The sequence below is a fragment of the Mesocricetus auratus genome, unplaced genomic scaffold (assembly GCF_017639785.1).
Source record: "Mesocricetus auratus isolate SY011 unplaced genomic scaffold, BCM_Maur_2.0 Super-Scaffold_4256, whole genome shotgun sequence".
In the NCBI taxonomy this organism is placed as follows: Eukaryota; Metazoa; Chordata; class Mammalia; order Rodentia; family Cricetidae; genus Mesocricetus; species Mesocricetus auratus.
In genome coordinates this window covers 108,953,868-108,971,862 of record NW_024429182.1, presented here as the reverse complement: position 1 = coordinate 108,971,862, position 17,995 = coordinate 108,953,868, and the positions used below count along the sequence as shown (strand labels likewise).

General features: G+C 37.7%; 1 protein-coding gene across 5 annotated transcripts in view; it reads right to left on the bottom strand.

Annotated features, from left to right (window-relative positions):
• The window catches only part of Tmem135 (transmembrane protein 135), a 190,335-nt gene that overhangs the window by 99,195 nt on the left and 73,145 nt on the right, over positions 1-17,995 (bottom strand). For 3 of the 5 annotated variants that reach the window (XM_005085366.4, XM_040728821.1, XM_040728829.1), the window contains one exon: positions 15,590-15,655. The exons of the other annotated variants lie outside the window; for them this stretch is intronic. In XM_005085366.4, the coding sequence (XP_005085423.1) occupies positions 15,590-15,655 (66 nt within the window). The remainder of the gene's footprint in view (positions 1-15,589; positions 15,656-17,995) is intronic. 5 annotated transcript variants of the gene reach the window in all.

The following is a 17,995-nucleotide window of genomic DNA, read 5'->3' as shown; positions in this document are numbered from 1 at the left end:
AAAGCTAAGGCTTGTTATGGCTCCTTCCAATGATTCTGTACAACTATTTAAAAATATATCATCATATGATAGGAAGCAACACTGTAACATCACCTAGAAATAAAGATAGTGTAGCGAGGCATCAGTAGTTCAAGATACTCAGAAAACAGGCAGAAGACTTCTTTGAGACCAAGAGTTACCAACCTAGACAATATAAGGAGTTGGTTGTCTCAAGGAAAAGTAGAGAGATAAAGGAGAGGAATGGGAAAAGAAAGAAATGAGAGAGAAGCCATGATTGTTTTCCTTAAAGGAACAATATAAAAATAGCCTCAACTGTGTTCATACATCATCAATACCCCAGATGTTAAGAGCCAAGTGTTTCAATACTCTTTGCCACTACTTTTGACAATTTCATCTTAGGAGAATTCACTGTATGCTATATGTATTGGTTTTAACAAGGGCAAGCAGTCGTGTCCAACACATCAGTATCATTAACAGTTCCCTCGGCCCCAACTACTGCACTATCTTTTGTGATCAACCCTTCCCTATCTCCATCTCTCACAAGCACTGGTCTGCTCTCCACATCAATAGTTTTTGTTATACAGAATGTCATAAGAATTAACTCACAGGATATTTATCCTTGTGTGGGTCAATGGGTTTTATGAATCTGTAACTGCATGGCTTTCAGCCAAGTTGGGGGTTTTCAGCCATGGTTTCTCCAAATATTTGTGTGCAGCAGTCTTTATGTATGCTTTCTGAGTTTCCCATGTCACAGATGTTACAACATTCCCTCTTTACGCTGCTTGTTTCATTCAGCCTCTTCCTTTAATTGTTCAGATTGCATGATTTCTACTCAACTATCTTTGGACCCACTTACTCTGTCTTGTCTTCTCCATTCCGATACTGAACTCACACACTCTGTTTTTAGTTACATCAATGAGTTTTTTTATAATCTATTTTATAAATGGTCTATGTGGCTCTTACACTTTCTGAGAACTTTAGTCACACATTCATCTCAAAAAGTGCTGCCCTGGCTTCATGGCAGAATTACAAACATCTAAGGGCCCTGTCTTATGATTCTAACATGAAGGTCATCTAGTGGATAGAATGTGTCAATTGTTCTATTCTTTGCAACAATTTATGATCTTCCTAGTCGATATTATGTCAAAGAACATTATTCTGCATCCTAGAGACTTCAGATACTGCTCTTTTACACTACTAGTCCTGCTGAAGGATATTAAGAACTGATTTGCTACTGCTTTTGTTCTTAATGTTTTAGTTACTGCTGCTGTATTCAATCAACTCTAACAGACTCAAAGAAAATGCCACAAGCTATACATGATGCTATGATTTAATGTCAGTTCATTAAATTCTACTCAGTGCTGTTCAATATAGCCTCATACGTGTCTGCAAAGGTCTAAAACTGAGCAAAGGCACCTCAGCTCAGCTTCTAAACTCTTCATTTTGCTTGCTGAGATAAATTCCACACTCACTCAGCTCAGTGAGGAGTCTGGTACTTTACAGATAGGCTTAGGACATCTTTTTATTCTACCTCGTTTCTCTCTAGAATTTCTCTCATATTTTGTCACCAGTTCTGTCTTGAGTCTTTGACTCCTCACACTGTCATATGCTTCCTGAAGCTGCATATCCCTTGTCAAGGTTCCAAGAAAAGGAAGGAAACGATGGACGGATGGACAAACAAATCTCCCAGTGCCCTTTGAATTTCAGAAGTCCTTTTTCCTAATCTCCCTTGTCAGCAAAATAATCTTACATTGCAGGGATTTTGATTCTTCTATTGCCACTAGGCCACCATTACAGAAGAATAGGCTGAAGATTAGGGTTCCCCAGGGTTCCATGAAAAGAGAAAAGCAAAACCCAAAATACAAAACAAAGAAGGATCAGTAATTCCCCACCATCCTTTCCAGTCCTCTGGCTGTGAACACAGAGAGGTTTTCTCTTGCACACTTTACTCCTCTATCCATTGTGTGAAACAAGAATAGGGGCCACTCAGGAGTCAAAGCTGAGAGTTAAATGGGGAGGAGGCAGAAATTCAGCAGCTTTAGTTGCCCTCCAGCTTTGATGCCCCTCCTAATCCTTCCACTACTATTGAGTCTTCAGGGACTTCAAACAGTCGCTTTCCTTACTCTGTCCAGGGATTTTAGTTGTAATCCAAAGGATAGAGAAGCACAGTGCTTACTCTACCTTACAGATGAGAACCACAAAAGTTCCAGAAATAAGCCCTGACAATTGTAGTCAACAACGTCTTCATGATGGTGGTGAGGCAATGAATGGGGAGTGAGCAGTGTCCTTAACAAGTGTTCTCAGGAAAACGGGATAATCACATGCACTGGAGTAGGGGAGGTAGTAGTAAAAATAAACAGTGATGATGAGAACAATGAATTTGCACTTTTGCTTCACACAACATCCAAAATTAAACTCCAAATGGGTCACAGGCTTAAAATGAAAAATGAAATAGAAGCCTTTAGGAGGAAAAAAGAATGCTATAACCATGGAATACGTAAAAATTTCTTGACTATGACATCTAAATATCACACATAAGAAACGAAATCTTTGCCAAATTTTAGACCTTATTCAAAAAACATAATTTAGAAAATAAGGGGAAAATTTCAAATCCTCTGATGTTTTAATGCTTTATGTTGAACTAAAACTTCAAAATCACTTCTTGATTTTGAAGTGAATGAAACTAAGGTGGGGAAGTAAATAAAAGATAGGTGGTGATATCTGTGTGTGTTTGTCCTGAACAAGATCAGCTGTGCTTCCTTCAATGGAAAGAGTTTCTGTTGCTCTTTCTTTCAGAAACCACATTCTTTTCTTTTTATACTGATGTCTATGAAATATTTCAAATAAATGTTCATGTGTTGTATCAGTTAAAAAAAAAAAAGAAGATAGGTGGTGAGCACTTCACAGAGCATACGCATGACCAAGCACTAAGAAAGGCCAAGCATGTTTAGCCACTGGGAGAAGAAGCTCTAATCACAATGACACAGTGCTACACATCCCACAGAAAGCTCAGCCTCACTGAATGCTGTGTGTACATGCATACTGCCAGTGGGAGTGCAAAATAGCACATTCGCCTTCTTGGTAAAAGTCACTCAGAATACCCAGCAAAACTATTCTTCAACATTAACCTAAGATGATAAGAAGCACGAAACATCAACACAAAGACAGCCGTCTACATAAATTACTGCAGTATCGTTATTCACAATAGCTGGAAACCGGGCAAAATCCAAATGCCTACTGTATTTGCTTCTTTTCTCACCTCTGTAACCAAACACCCAACAAGAGGCAAATAAAGGAGAAAGGGTTTGTTTTGGCTCAAGATTCCAGACAAGAGGGCATCTGGGCGGAAAGAGAATGGAGCAGCTCTCAGGAGTGGTGGCTAATGTGTGAGAGTATTCACTCACATTCCAGGAAATCAGAGAGCAGACAGGCATCTGGGACACTCATCTGCATTTCCATTTCTTCTTCTTTTATTCCTTCTAGGGCCTCAGCCCAGGAGATGTTGCCACCCACCTCAGGGTAGATTGTGACTCTCATCCTAAATCCTCTCTGGAAACACGTTTCCACAGATAGTTGCAGATGTGTACTTCTGACATGAATCTGAATGCACTCAAGTTGACAATGAAAATACATAATAGAGAAGTAAAAATATCCATTAAATGGAATGCCATCCTATCACACACACACACACACACACACATAAGGCATATGCAAATGATCGCAAACACATTGCAAGGAAGGATGCCAAACACAAAATAACACATACTATAAAACTGTAATCATAGCTGCAGAAAAAGCAAGTCTCCACATTATGTGCAAAAGTATCATGAATATTGTGAAGGGAGAATCCTCTTCCTGGTTGGATATAAACAAGGTCCATGGGAGAAAACACATACCTGGCACCAACAATCTGGCCAAGAACCCATGGTTGGGAAGATCATAGGCCCTAGGAGTGAATCTGCTACTGTTATTTTACTTAATGGGCATAGAAAACTATCCTCTGAATGTATATCGAGAGGACACAAATTTCAGACCTCATCACAGAATTTTCTTTGTGTAGTGGATAGTGATTAATGCAGAAACCCAGGACTAACTAGAAAATAAGTATCCTTGAGGTACTCAGCCATCATAGGACATCTGTATCACTCTACCCACTCCCAAGGCTCAGGAACCAGAGAGGAAGAGACTGAAAGACTGTAAGAGCCAGAAGCCAGGAGAACCAATGTAAGACAGTGCCTTATGGACATGATGGCAGCGTTGCTGAACTCACAGCAGCAGGGATGTACAGGATGAAGCTAGTCAACATTCTGGCATGGGATGGGAAGAGTTCACAGACCTCTACTCCAAATGAGGAGCTAATGAGAGCTGACAGTTTCTGGGATAGGGAGAGTCACCTTCCTTTAAGAGAACTGTCCACTAACTCAGCAGGTTATAAAATAAAGAAGACACAAGGTTGAGAAGGGGTGGGGAGGTGGGAAGGGAATCTGTTAGGAATTAGGGAAAATTTGGGGCAAATAGGATTGAAATATATTGTATGTATTATGAAATTCTCAAAAAATAAAAATATTACATTAAAATTAAAGAATCATTAAATTGCACACTTTCAAAAAAGGTAATTTATATTGTGTCATAATTAGTAAATCCATTTTTAAAATCTAATCAAATTTCCAAGATTACACGAGGCATTTAAAAAGTTGTGCTTATCGAATTTTATTTTTCTATGGTCTCACAATGAGCAGCAGGTAGTTAATATATACTATAATCATTGAAAAATAACAATGAATTACGTTTTACTATGAGACCACTCCATTACATGTGAAGAAACTAGCACTATTAAATCAGGTCACCAACTTTACACATGCAGAATGGATGATACCCACTTAGATTTTAGGAATAAGGAGTGGGGAAACAATGGTAAAGTGGTGTGACATAGAAACTCTGGACTTAGACAAAGTCCTACACATCCTTGTAGATCTCAAGGACTTTGAGAATGACTGGGATTGTTCTTTCCATGTTCAGACATTTGATGCTCCTACAGTCCCCATCAGCTACATCAGAAGCACATTTACACATAGCATACTGTGGTGGTTTGAACAGGATTAGCATAGCCCCCATAGAAGACTCATGTGTTTGAATGTTTGGTCCATAGAGAGAGGCACTATCAGGAGGTGAGCCTTGCTGGAGTGGGTATGGCCCTATTGGAGCAAGTGTGTCTCTGTGGGATGAGGCTCTGAGGTCTCAGACACTCAAGCCAGGCCTAGTGTGGCATTCACTTCTGTTGCCTGCAGATCAAGATGCAGCTCCTTCTCCAGCACCATGTCTATCTGCATGCTACCATGCTTCCCGCCCTGTTGATTAAGGGACTAAACCTCTGAAATGTGAGTACCAACTAAACGTTTTCCTTTGTAAGAGTTGCTGTGCTCGCCGGGTAGTGGTGGCGCGCGCCTTTAATCCCAGCACTCGGGAGGCAGAGGCAGGTGGATCGCTGTGAGTTCGAGGCTGGGCTGGACAGACAGCCTCCAAAACAATACAGAGAAACCCTGTCTCGTAAAAACCAAAAAAAAAAAAAAAAAAAAAAAAAAAGAGTTGCTGTGCTCATGGTGTCTCTTCACAATAAGAGAAACTGTAACTAAAACATACATATACAAATTAAACCACAATCACACATTTATCTGACAAATTTATATTCAGAAATTGTTAGTATATCATGTAAAGTGATAAGCAAGGAAAAAGGGAACCATTATATTTGGGACTTTATGTTTGATTTTTTTAACCCGAGATTCCTCTTTTGATACCCACCTTTCATTCTCTTCCTGAAGTTGCCTCCCAGAAAAGAAATTGACCAATGTCTACTAATCTTCCCTACTCTCATGATCTCCCCAGACGACTATAATCTAACTTCCAGCTTCTGTGCTAAAGCCAGCACAGTCAAAATCACTGATCCAAGCATTTTTAACATTGCATCATCAATTCAATCTACTTAAACACTCTTTCCCAAAAGCTTTGATCTCATATGCATCGAAGTCATGGGAAGTCTGTACAATTTATTGTCTGAAATTAAGGGTACCTCTTTATCATTAAATCCACATCTCTTTTCTGGCCTATCTCTCCTGAACCATATCACACAGTACTTGCTAGTACATTTGACTTCATGTACTGAGAACAGAGGTAAGAACACATAGAAAAAATTATATACACACAAAATTGTAAAAATCAATTCTAGATAAACACGTATTTCTCTTAGTCAAAAAGCTTAATTACTAATGCAAAATTATTTCCTTTGTACAAAGGAAACTTTTCTCTGTTATACTCAAAGAACTGAATTTTAAAACACAGCCTGCATGTTTTAATGTCTACAGCCATGTTTACTTATACATTTATTCAAGTTTAAGCTTAAAGGTTGGCTGGCTCAGGGGAAGTAAGTAGGACTAGCTTTACCCATGTGGAAATAATTAGTATCCGCGCCTACAGCTGGTATTGGGATCGAAATGAGCCGATGCTATCTTAAGAATCCTTCCCGTTTGTGAGAAGTAAAACCTAACTATTTGATAGCTGGTTGATATTGATTTGGTTAAGGGAGAAAGTATAAGAAATTTACATTTATGTTGAAATCAAAAACACAATTTGGTTTAATTACGCAAATGATGGTATTTTCTACGATAAAGATGGCCACAGTATCCAGCACACTTGTAGTCTCAGTTTACTCAGATGGTTACAGCAGCGAGGTCACTGGAACCCAGGAGTGCAAGAGAACCTGGCCAAATGTAGAGAGATTGGGGGCAGGGAGTATTACTGCAGTGTACAAAGGCACACTCACATAGATTTTAAATACCTTCTCTTTACCAACTGTGTTCCGTCTTTGGACTTTTCTGAACCAAAGTTTCCTAAATAAATTCTATACATGTAAAATAAGAAGTCACTGAACAGAACTCGATGAGTTATGAGCCTTTATAACAATTAAATGAAAAAATAAAATGTCTGACAACAAGAAAATTCAAGATCTGAAGTAAATGTTTGACATAATTCTGACAGGCACCATACACTGTCTGGCAGAGGTGATAAAACTTGGAAATTCTAACCACTTACCAAATATAGTATTGTTGAATATTGTTGGAGGCATAAAGAAAGAATCAGCACATTACCTTAGACAAGCCACCAAGTGAACTCATTCAGTGCCTATCCTGTGCAGATTGGTGACAATAAGATTTGTTTTCTATGTAAACAGCTAGAAACCCACGCCTTCACGAGCCCTCCACTGACGCTTCATCACCCAGATTGATGATTCAAGAAATTCATTTACCTCAAACTTTCTGAGAAGTCACTGACTTCAGTCTTTCTGTTTTGTAATCAAGACTCATTTATTCCCAATAAATTACAGGAATAGGTTTGGGAATTTTCTACATTGAATCTGTTACTTGTTATGAATAATCCCATGGCCACAATCTATAGTTAGTCCATGTGTCCTTCTTCTTAATAAAATCTAATAAATTACTGTACAGCTTATCAAAAAAATCATTTGGAAAATAGTCCAGAAGAAAAGAAGAACCATCATGAATAAGTTATTTCAGAACATTATAAAAAGGTCAGAATTCTTGTATTTAATTTTCTTTTCTTGGAGATATAAGCACAAGAGGGGAAACTAATAAAATTAAGGAAGAGGATATTTCCACATTAGTGGACATATGTATCTTTATTCCTGTTTTATATAAATATTTATACAAACACACAAATCAAAAGTTTTGTTGCAAAGCTGGCTATCCAGTTTTCTTTGTTGGATCAATCGAAAGCCTGCATGGAAGGTCAGCCTCTCACCTCAATGGGACCTTTGACCAATCATTTGCATTTATCAGAAGAACCGGGTCCTCAATATGTAGCGACTTTACTCTCCTTTGTGTACAGGGCTCTTTACATGTCAGTTTTTCTTCTGTCAAGCACTTCCTGACAAGCACGTCCTGACATGTTTATTACTTGCATAAAAACAAAGATATCATCAGCAGGATTTGGTTGAGTAATTATAGGAAGTTTGTAACTAAACACATATTGCATGTATCACGGTATATGCCAATCTAAATAGCATGACTTTCAGAGAAGTAACTGACCACTCAGAAGGGAGCAGAGCGGCATTGTTAGCAGAGCTATAGATCAAATCACTTGAACTCTGATACTATCAACTCTCAACTTCCACACTCTGAAAAAGTACCTCAAGACCTCCACATAATTAAAGGAAAATAATTATGATTTAGTATCTGACAAATCTAATACATTTACTAGAAGATAAATGTCATACTTGACATTCAAACTAGACATTCTAGAGAAGCAGCTATGCATTGCAATGAGTAGATCCCTTATATACACATGATCTGATTTCTCATAGTTGAAGACACAATGCTTTTTATCTTTATTGAAAGAAGATACTGAGTGGAAAGGTTCTATGTGACAAATTATAAGCTCAGCTAGTAGATTGTAAAGTATCCTAAAAGTATCAAGTTGTTGGATTTGTTTGTAACTTAAAAGCACCCAGAACAGTACAAGTACACAACAATGATTCAGGAGAACAAAGAGGAGATGGTAGATATTACTGAGATGCCACAGGCTACATTTGCCTAAGATGTTCTTCGGTAAATATCTGCTTCCAGCTATTGGCATTCTTCTGCCATCAAACCTCAAAGCTGGCCCTGTTTGTAATACTAACACTTTGCTACTTCTTTAGACTTTTGAGGGTTGATGGCTGAGATTAAGAAAACAGCTGACAACAAATTCTGGAGAGGGGAGACCTCATCCACTGCTAGTGAGAACGCGAACCGGCGCAGTCCCTACGGCAATCAATCAGGAGAATGCTCCAACAGCTAAAACTGGATCTACTGTCTCACCCAGCTATACCACTCCTTGGCACATACCCAGAGCCATCAATATCCTACTACAGAGATACTTGCTCAGCCATGTTCACTGTTGTTCTCTTCACAATAGCTAGAAAATGATAATGAAAATGTAGGACATACACACAATGGAATTCTATTCAGCTGTAATGAAAAATGAATCATGAAATATGCAGGTAAATGGATGGAACTGGGAAATACACCCAGTGAGGTAACCCTGATCCAGAAATACAAATACAGCAAGATCCCTCTCTTGTGAATCCTAGCACGGAATCCTTGAAGTAACACAGTACTAATATTTAAAGATAAAATAGCGATAGTATGCAGGCCATTGGTGGTGGTGTATGCCTTTAATCCCAGCACTCGGGAGGCAGAGGCAGGAAGATCTCTGTGAGTTCTAGACCAGCCTGGTCTACAAGAGCTAGGACAGCCCCCAAAACCACAGAGAAACCCTGTCTTGAAAAACCAAAAAACAAAAAATAAAAAAGCAATAGTAAGGATATTTGCATTACTATTTCTCTTAAACTAAAATAAAATAGCATTTGCCACAGAAGCCCTGGGTAAATCCATCTATAAGTCCAACAGACACACTGAGACCCCTATGAACTATCAGGCACCTGCCTCAAGAAAACACAACTCAAGAGCCAAGGAATTCTGACTCTCACTGTTGTACCTACTCTAAAGCTAAACATTCTACTTGCCTTATTGAAATCCGGCTTCTAGAAAGTTACAAAAGAAAGGTTCCAACCCTAGTAAACCTTACAGTGTTGTGATGTTTGTTTTTAATTGTTAACATGACAGAATCTGAAATCACCTGAGAAGGGAACTCATGAAGGTCTGTCTAGATTACCATGGCCTGTGAGCACATCTTCTGTGAATTTCCAGAAATGGATTCATTAAGTGAGCAACACCATTTCATGGTCTGCACAATGAACTAAATGAACGGGGGAGAGGGAACTGAACACTGGTATGAATGTTTTAATTAGCTGTTCTCTCTCCCTGACTATGAATATGATGCAGCTAGTCATTCAAGTTCCTACTGGCTTTAACTTCTAAGCAACAATGGACCATAATCTGGAATCAGAAGTCAAATAAATCCTTTCTCTCTTAAGTTGTTTTTGTCAGGGTATTTTATCACAGCAACAGGAAATGACACTAAGACAAATACCACAAGTAGATCTGAGGTCAGATTCCATGAGCACCTTGTAAAACCAACAACAAATCATACCTCTGCATTCTAAATTAAGTGGTAAAACTTTAAACCGCACTGTATGTTGCTATTTCTTTATATTATCTAACTCAAACTATTATCATTCTTCAGTTAAAAAAATAAAAAATGAAAGGCATCTCAAGGTGTTTCAGAGAAGCAGCTAAGTACTGAAATGAGTTGACATTTAAAAATAAAATGCAGATACTAGATTAACCCAATCTAATAATTTCACAGCACTTGCCAGTGATCCTCATGGATCACAACTTTAAAGTACCAAGCAGACAGGACACGTGCCTGTTCCTAGGAGCAGAAGACCAAAAAGCTATCCCAGACCTTAATGCTAATCCACATTCTCCAAACCTGAATACCAATTTGTAAGAAATTAAGTACATTACTCCAAATCAGAAACTAGGTTCATATATTCAAATGGAGGTTATTCGTGACAAGAGGCTGCCTAGCCAGGAAGGGGAACAGGGTACTAATTCCTGTACTATGAGCTCAATGAGGTATGCATATAGTCTATATAGTATCTATATTTAAAGTCTATATGGAGAAAATTCTTAAGAAAACATGAGGATTTATTTTTTTAATCTCAAAGTTCTCCTTTTCAAAAATAATAGTGCTAAGTGGATAAAAGTTTTTTCTGGTAATTCTTAATTTATATCTAAGATATTAAAATTGTACATATTAAAAGGAGGGGTCTTCTTTTTTTTCAGGTTTTTCAAGACAGGGTTTCTCTGTATTGCTTTGGAGCCTGTCCTGAAACTTGCTCTGTAGACCAGGCAGGCCTCAAACCTACAGAGCTCCGCCTGCATCTGCCTCCCAAGTGCTGAGATCAAAGGCAAGTGCCAACAATGCCCAGCTGCATTATCTAATTTTTTAATCAGGTTAAATATCCCTGTCCTCTCAAATCCAGAAATTCTTATTTAAATGTAGTTTATTATCTATTGTTCAGACATTCCTCCCTCCTCACTATTCTCCTCCCACGAGTAACCACCATTCTATCTCTATTTCTTTATGATCAACATTTTAAGAGATTAAACATGAACAAGACACATGTGGCACTCATCTTTCTGTGTCCACTACTTCACTTAGCATAATCATCTCCAGTTCTATTCATGTTAAGAGACTTCATTGATTTACATGATCAAATAGTATTCTCTGGTTCCTTCATTCATTCTTTAGCAGGTGGTAACTTAGGTGGATTCCATTTTGTTGCCTCTTGGGTGGATTCCACTTTGAGAGCTGTAGTGAACATGCAAATGAGATGCACATGCCCCTTCAACATACCAATTTCATTTGCCTTGGCTATGTATCAAGGAATATGACTGCAGGCTCATGTCATGTGTAGGAGGAGCCTCCATAGTGTTTTCCATGGTGTTTATAGTAATCTACTTTCCCACCAGTATTGTGCACGGCTCATTTCTATCACATTTTCACTAGTATTCATCGCACATTTTCTTTCTAAGCTTTTGTTGATTTTTCCCCTGGACAGGGCTTTACTGTGATGTTCAACCTGACGTGCTCTTCTGATTCTAGAGTTCCTTATGGATCCCAAGACTTTGGTAGTTTGGGAACTTAAATAAAGTCTTTAGTCTACGTAGGTTCATTTGACTCTTATACCTGGTGAGAAATGGCAACCTAGCTTCATTTTTCTGCCACTGAATACCTAATTATTTCAGCATCCATTTCTATTTTGTTTGTTTGAGCATTAAACTTTCTTTTTTAATTTAATTTTTACACATGTTACTCTCAGTTCCTTCTCCCTCCCTTCCTTCCCCAGACCCCCAATCCTCCTAACTCCTCACCCTGCTCTAGCCCCCTTCTCTCCCCAGGAAGGGTAAGGGCTTCCATGAGGGATTTTCAGAGTCTGTCATATCATCCCAGGCAGGGCCTAGGTCCTCCCCCATGTGTCCAGGCTGAGAGAGCATCCCTCCATGTGGAATGGGTTCCCAGAATCTATTTGTATGCCAGGAATAAATACTGCTCTACTCTCGAAGGTCCCATAGATTACCCAGGCCTCCATTTCTTAAAAGGCTCTTCACAGTGTGTATCAATCACATCCTTTTCAAAATCAACTGGCTGTAGATTTTTGGATTTCCTCCCAGGCTCCCCCTCCATTGGCCTACACATCTCTTTTATGCCAATATGTGCAGTTTTGATAACTACAGCTTTGCAGTGTACTTGAAGCCAAGTTGTACAATGTCTCCTGCTTTGTTCATTCCACCCAAGAAAGCTTTGGTGCTCAGAGTTTTCTATGGCTCAAAATGTATTTTGGCTTTTTTGTGTTATTGTCTTGTTTGTTCTAGTTTTCTGAAGAATGTTATTGGTACATAGGTGTTTCATTAAATCTGTGAATGCTTTTGGTAGCACGGAATTAGCAATATTGGCTCCCAAATCCATCCATATTACAGTATGTATGTCCTCTCCCATTTCTCCCAATAATGCTTTGTAGGAAAAACTGTTTTAGTGTATAAATGAGATTAAGTATAATGTGCCTAGAATAATATTAGCCCTCAACAAATGTGATGTGACCAAACATTCATCCTCCTCTCATCTTCCCTCTGCATCTCCAGCTAAAGCTATGTGGTCCCAGTGGCTCTCTGTAGCTCTCCACCTTGCTTCTCTTCATCTTGTCTCTCTTAACTCTGACATCTTCACCTGCAGTCCTGCTCATGCATTTCACAAAGGCACATTGTGAGATGCATCTCCTTGGCAAATCACTAATGGGACCCCACTGTGACATAAATTACTTGTACTTGCAAATCACACACTTGCTTACATATGATTTTGAAGTTTGAAAACTGGCTACTTCCTGGTCACTTTGTACGCTTGAATGTTCCTCCCTAGTAAAGTGCAGGACTATTGTCCAACTTTGGTCACTGACAGATGGCAGGTACCTGAAACAGTATCAGACACAAAGAGTGCTCAATAAAAGCCTCCTAAATTAAAGAGCAGAAATAATTCTTCTTTTTCTCCATGAAATCCCTCCAATATTCCAAATGCAATGCCAAAAAACCTTTAAAAGTGTAAGCTGTAATTAATTGAAAGTAAATGGCTGATTTTTTTGAAAGTTTAAACAATGTAAAAAATTAACCAATTCAGCATGGCTATAGACAGTCACTTTGCTTGTGTTCATACCATGCTCAGTGATACCCTATCATTTAATTAAGGACTGGATATATGGTACCAGCTGACCAACAGAAAAGAAGCACTTGGCTAAAAATGATAATTTGAAATTCAAACTCTCTGTGGTAGCCAAACATTTAACTATTTCCTTTCAGAACTTTGAGACTAATCATATGAAGGCTGATCAGATGGTTTTGCAGGTAAAGGCACTTCCTGTGCAAGCCTGATGACCTGAGTTCAGCCCACATATAAATGTGAAAGGAAAGAACAAAGTTGGTCTCTGTCATTTCCATGCTCCAGGAATACATGTTTGCTGCAGCATACACACACAATAAATACCATAAAGCTTTAAAAACTTTAAATGTATACTAAGATACCAATCCCTGCTTTATTTTCATCTCAAGTTATAAAAAATAGGTAATTCTTTAAATATATAAATATAAAAATGCAACCATCTTTTACACAGTATGCTTTTCATCTTACAAACACAAATGAATGGCAGAATACAGGATTACATCATTCTCAAAGAATTTTCAAAAGTTTCATTTTTGGGACCATAACTATTTACTGATGTGAATAAGCTCCAACATTCAAATAGACAAGCACATTTTTAAAAGTCTACACTATAAGTTATATGATTAAATCAAGAAGCTACTACAGATTTTACAAAGAATTCACCACAGTTTGGTATTCAATGAGCTAGCACATTTGCAAGGAGTAAATACATTGTTTTTCTATTCATGTTAAGCCACATCATTTTCCATACATATGAAAAGTAATGATTTAGAATATATAAAAACCTTTGCTGATCAATCTTAGAAATTTTAGCAATAATGCAATTTTTGATATTCAACCAGGAACACTAGTGATTATAAGCTCTTGTCTATAGGAATCATATTGAAGCAAATTATATGATGCAAAGAATGGGCTTTAGAGACTGTGGTGCTAATACAAGCTCTCCTGTTTCCTAACTATTTGACCTGAGGCAAAATACCTAACTTTACTAAGCCTCCATGTATCTGTAACATGACCAATATAATTTCTCCCATATAGGATTACCAGAGAGTTCTGAAAACATACTGTAGCACTCTTCTCCTCAAAATGTCTTTTATAGATTTAATTTGTAAGATACTTTTCAGACCCCTTCAAAATTTCCTTGATTAAATGGCACATTTCATTTTCAGAGCTCCTAAAATGTAAGAAACAAAGTGTATCTTGTTGGCTTTAAGAACAGAAGGCCGGAGTGCTTGAGCACTTGGTCCAGCGCTAATCCAGACCCATCATGTGTAGTAGCTCCCAGTAAGAAGGGAAGAATGGCTGGAAAACCAGCACATTGGTTCCTGCCCATTCAGTAAAGTAAGATCAGGCTTTAAACTTTTCCTTTATCAAAACAGCACTACACCAATTAACTGTAGATAAGGGGGATTAATTATTTCTTCGTGAATAAGTTATGTCAAATGATACAGTGATTTGCCAATACACAATTAAATACTTAGGACTACATTGCTGTTTAAATGGTATCATGGTTGTGCTTAATCAGCAAATACACAAACCAATCCAAATTATAATCCTGCAGGTGTATGAATTCCAATTACCCAGTCACTCAATTCTGCTGTTTAAAAACTGAAGTTACTCAATTACAAATGTTAATTAAATTAAATAACAAAGGACTTAATTCCATGCTACGAAGCACTGTACTTCATTATTATAAAGCATGTGCCAGTAGAAGAGAAAGAATCATAGCAACAAAACATTCACCGGCAACCTATATCTTAGTGAGGAAGGAAATGAAGATAAAGAGAGGGTAGCCATCAGGCTGATAATGATTTCTGAGTGGAAATTTATTCCAGGTCATAAAATATTTTTAATTGATGGGGACATTTAGAAACATCAAACTTACAGCCTACAACTTAACTGAGTTAACTCACTAAGACAAAACCAACAGATGTCTCACTCTCCCGCTTTCCTTTTGCCTGTGAAAAAAAAGACTAAATACATTCAATTTTATCCTAGGAAGTAAGTGCCAGTTGTGTACAACATAAAAGGGAAGGATAAATGGCAAAGGATTTTTCTCACTGGAATATCTACGTGCAAGTTATTATAAAAGAACTATCATTTTCTCTTAAAGTAAGAGAATTTAGGAAGCAGAGATTAAATGACTCAGCAATTCATCTTCAACCTAAGCTCTGGTTCCAATAAGTATATCAATGGAGGTGCATGTCAAGTCCAGTCCATGTTATGTCCAACAAGCATTTCCCTGTAGGTGCACATCTAGTCCAGTCAACATTACATCCATCAATGCCATGCCCATCAAGCATCACAATATTCCCCATAGTATTAACAAGTAATAACTATATCAAGATTCTCATCTTACTTCTCCGTTTCTTAATGTTCTGATGGTTCCTCTTGCAACACCCATTCTAAATAGTGTTTCTGTGGCCTGTGAATAAAGAAAAAAGTATAAATAACCAAATGCATGATGTGTAAACAAACTGTGTATCTCACCCAAAACTGTAAAATGTCAACATTATAACACACTTACTACCTTCAAGAAAAAGTTTAAGACACAAAATGAGTAACAAGTTTTAAACTGTCCCCAGAATGCAGTTTTCAGGCTTCTAATTTTAAAAAGCTCATGTGAAGTTTTCCCAAAAGCTACTGACATGCTGGGACCTTCCGTGCCAGCATTTCAAACATGTTCATTCAGATAAGCTTCACCTTAGCAAAATGAACATTTGTATTCAATTTAGAGACTGTTGGTTATTATGAATGTTATTTTCCAATAAATTCAGTCAAACCAATTATCTGCTCTAAAATACAAGGGGGAAGTATAGTACTTTAGAAATGTTAGAGATAACACTGCAGGCATTGATCTCTACAAGCTAACAAAAATCATAAAAGGACATTAAGAAAACAATTTCATTTACAAAGGCATTAAAAAGAAAAACGTTTTAGTCAAAGAATTTAATCATGGAGGTTAAGAAAAAGTGTCCACTATAAACAACTGTTGGAAGAAAATTTAAGACAGAAATACTGTTCCCATGTTTGGAAGACTTCTTATTAAGATATTAATACTATCCAAAGTGATTGAGAGATTCAATCCGAATAAAATTATAATAACTTTATTTCATAGCAAAAGCCTAAAACTCATATAAAAGTTTCTAATTAGCGGTGAGGGGAGAAAAACTGTAGACTGGCTTAGCTATAAATAATAGTTACAGAGTAAGTTTGAATAGGATCCTGTAAACATTAAATAATATTTTAACCACAATTTGTGTTTTCTATGATGTGAACATCTTAACCAAACTCCCACCTTCTACTAATGCAAAGTCAGTAGTATTCACAACTGAGTCAAGAAGAGCAAATGTGTGCCTGATGGTGAATATCTACAATGCCAATGCTTGGAAGGTTGAGGCAAAAAGCTCAAAAAGCCAAAACAATAATAATGACAACAATGTATATGAGTTCATGAAAAGCTGCCTGCAGGTGTCCTTGCAAGAAAAGATGCAGCTTAACTATTTATTTAAATCCCTTGCAATGATTTATATGCACATAAATTTAAGTTTTTTTAAACTTTCAAAGAAGTGATCTTATCATCAGTGAGCAATTTTCAAAACAACATCAATTGTTTAACAATTTAACTTCCTTGGTATGTATGGGAACAAGACTGTGAAATGTTATCCATGATAAAATATTTGGCCAAAAATGTAAGGAACGAGACTAAATTAGAGCTAGAAAGTCATAGATGACAGAGAGAGAGAGAGAGAGAGAGAGAGAGAGAGAGAGAGAGAGAGAGAGGGAGGGAGGGAGGGAGGGAGGGAGGGAGGGAGGGAGGGAGGGAGGGAGGGAGGGAGAGAGAGAGAGAGAGAGGGAGAGAGAGAGAGAGAGAGAGAAGGAGCCACCATATTTTAAACATCTACAACTTGAGATTTTCTGGTCAGGTAGGAATTCGTAACCAGCAAGGAAGGAAGAATAGAGGGAGGGAAAGGAGAATGAACCTACAGTGGATGGGGTTACAAGCATGCACAGCAATCTACAAGAGGCTAAAAGGAAACGGCACAGATAAAACTTAGTTCTCCCTTTCTTGCTCCCCAGAACTACTTTATCCAATCCACTTTAATTCCACTTTCCTCTCTGAAATAAGAAATAGAATAATCTTGTGAGAATGACAAAAGATACAGACTTTAAGACCTGGGCAACAGTATGTGTAATGTATGCAAAAAATAAACAAGGAGATGAAAGCGAGGTGGCCAAAGGAATAAAGTTCAGCAAAGGCAGCTGGGAAACATGCATTTTGATGAAATACATCTAGAGTTACAACAATAAAAAAGTAGACAGTTTAGAAGTTGTCAAGGCAATGCAAGTCTACATATGAGGCACATGTGAAAATGGGTAAGACCCTCAATTGGACCTAACTGGTAAAGTACAGGATGTAATTTGTAAATAAGAACATTTTTTTCTGAAGTTCTTTCAATGAGAAGCCACAATCCTTAGAGTTCCTATGTACAAGCCAACACACACAGAGCTGGGAGGCAGAGGAGCTGATGATGTTCAAGCCCAGTCACAGAAAAATTTAAAGACTAAAATATTTCAGGACAGTCTGCTAAGCTTTGAAAATGCAGCACAATCTCAACATAATTTAATAAGAAATTCAAAACAGACCCATTATTGGGGAAGAAGCTGAGTTATTCACATACTCCTCATTATATATCAATGAGTTCACTGATGGACCTTACTGAAGCACATAAAACTAGCTGAAAGATCTACTAGTAAAACTGTC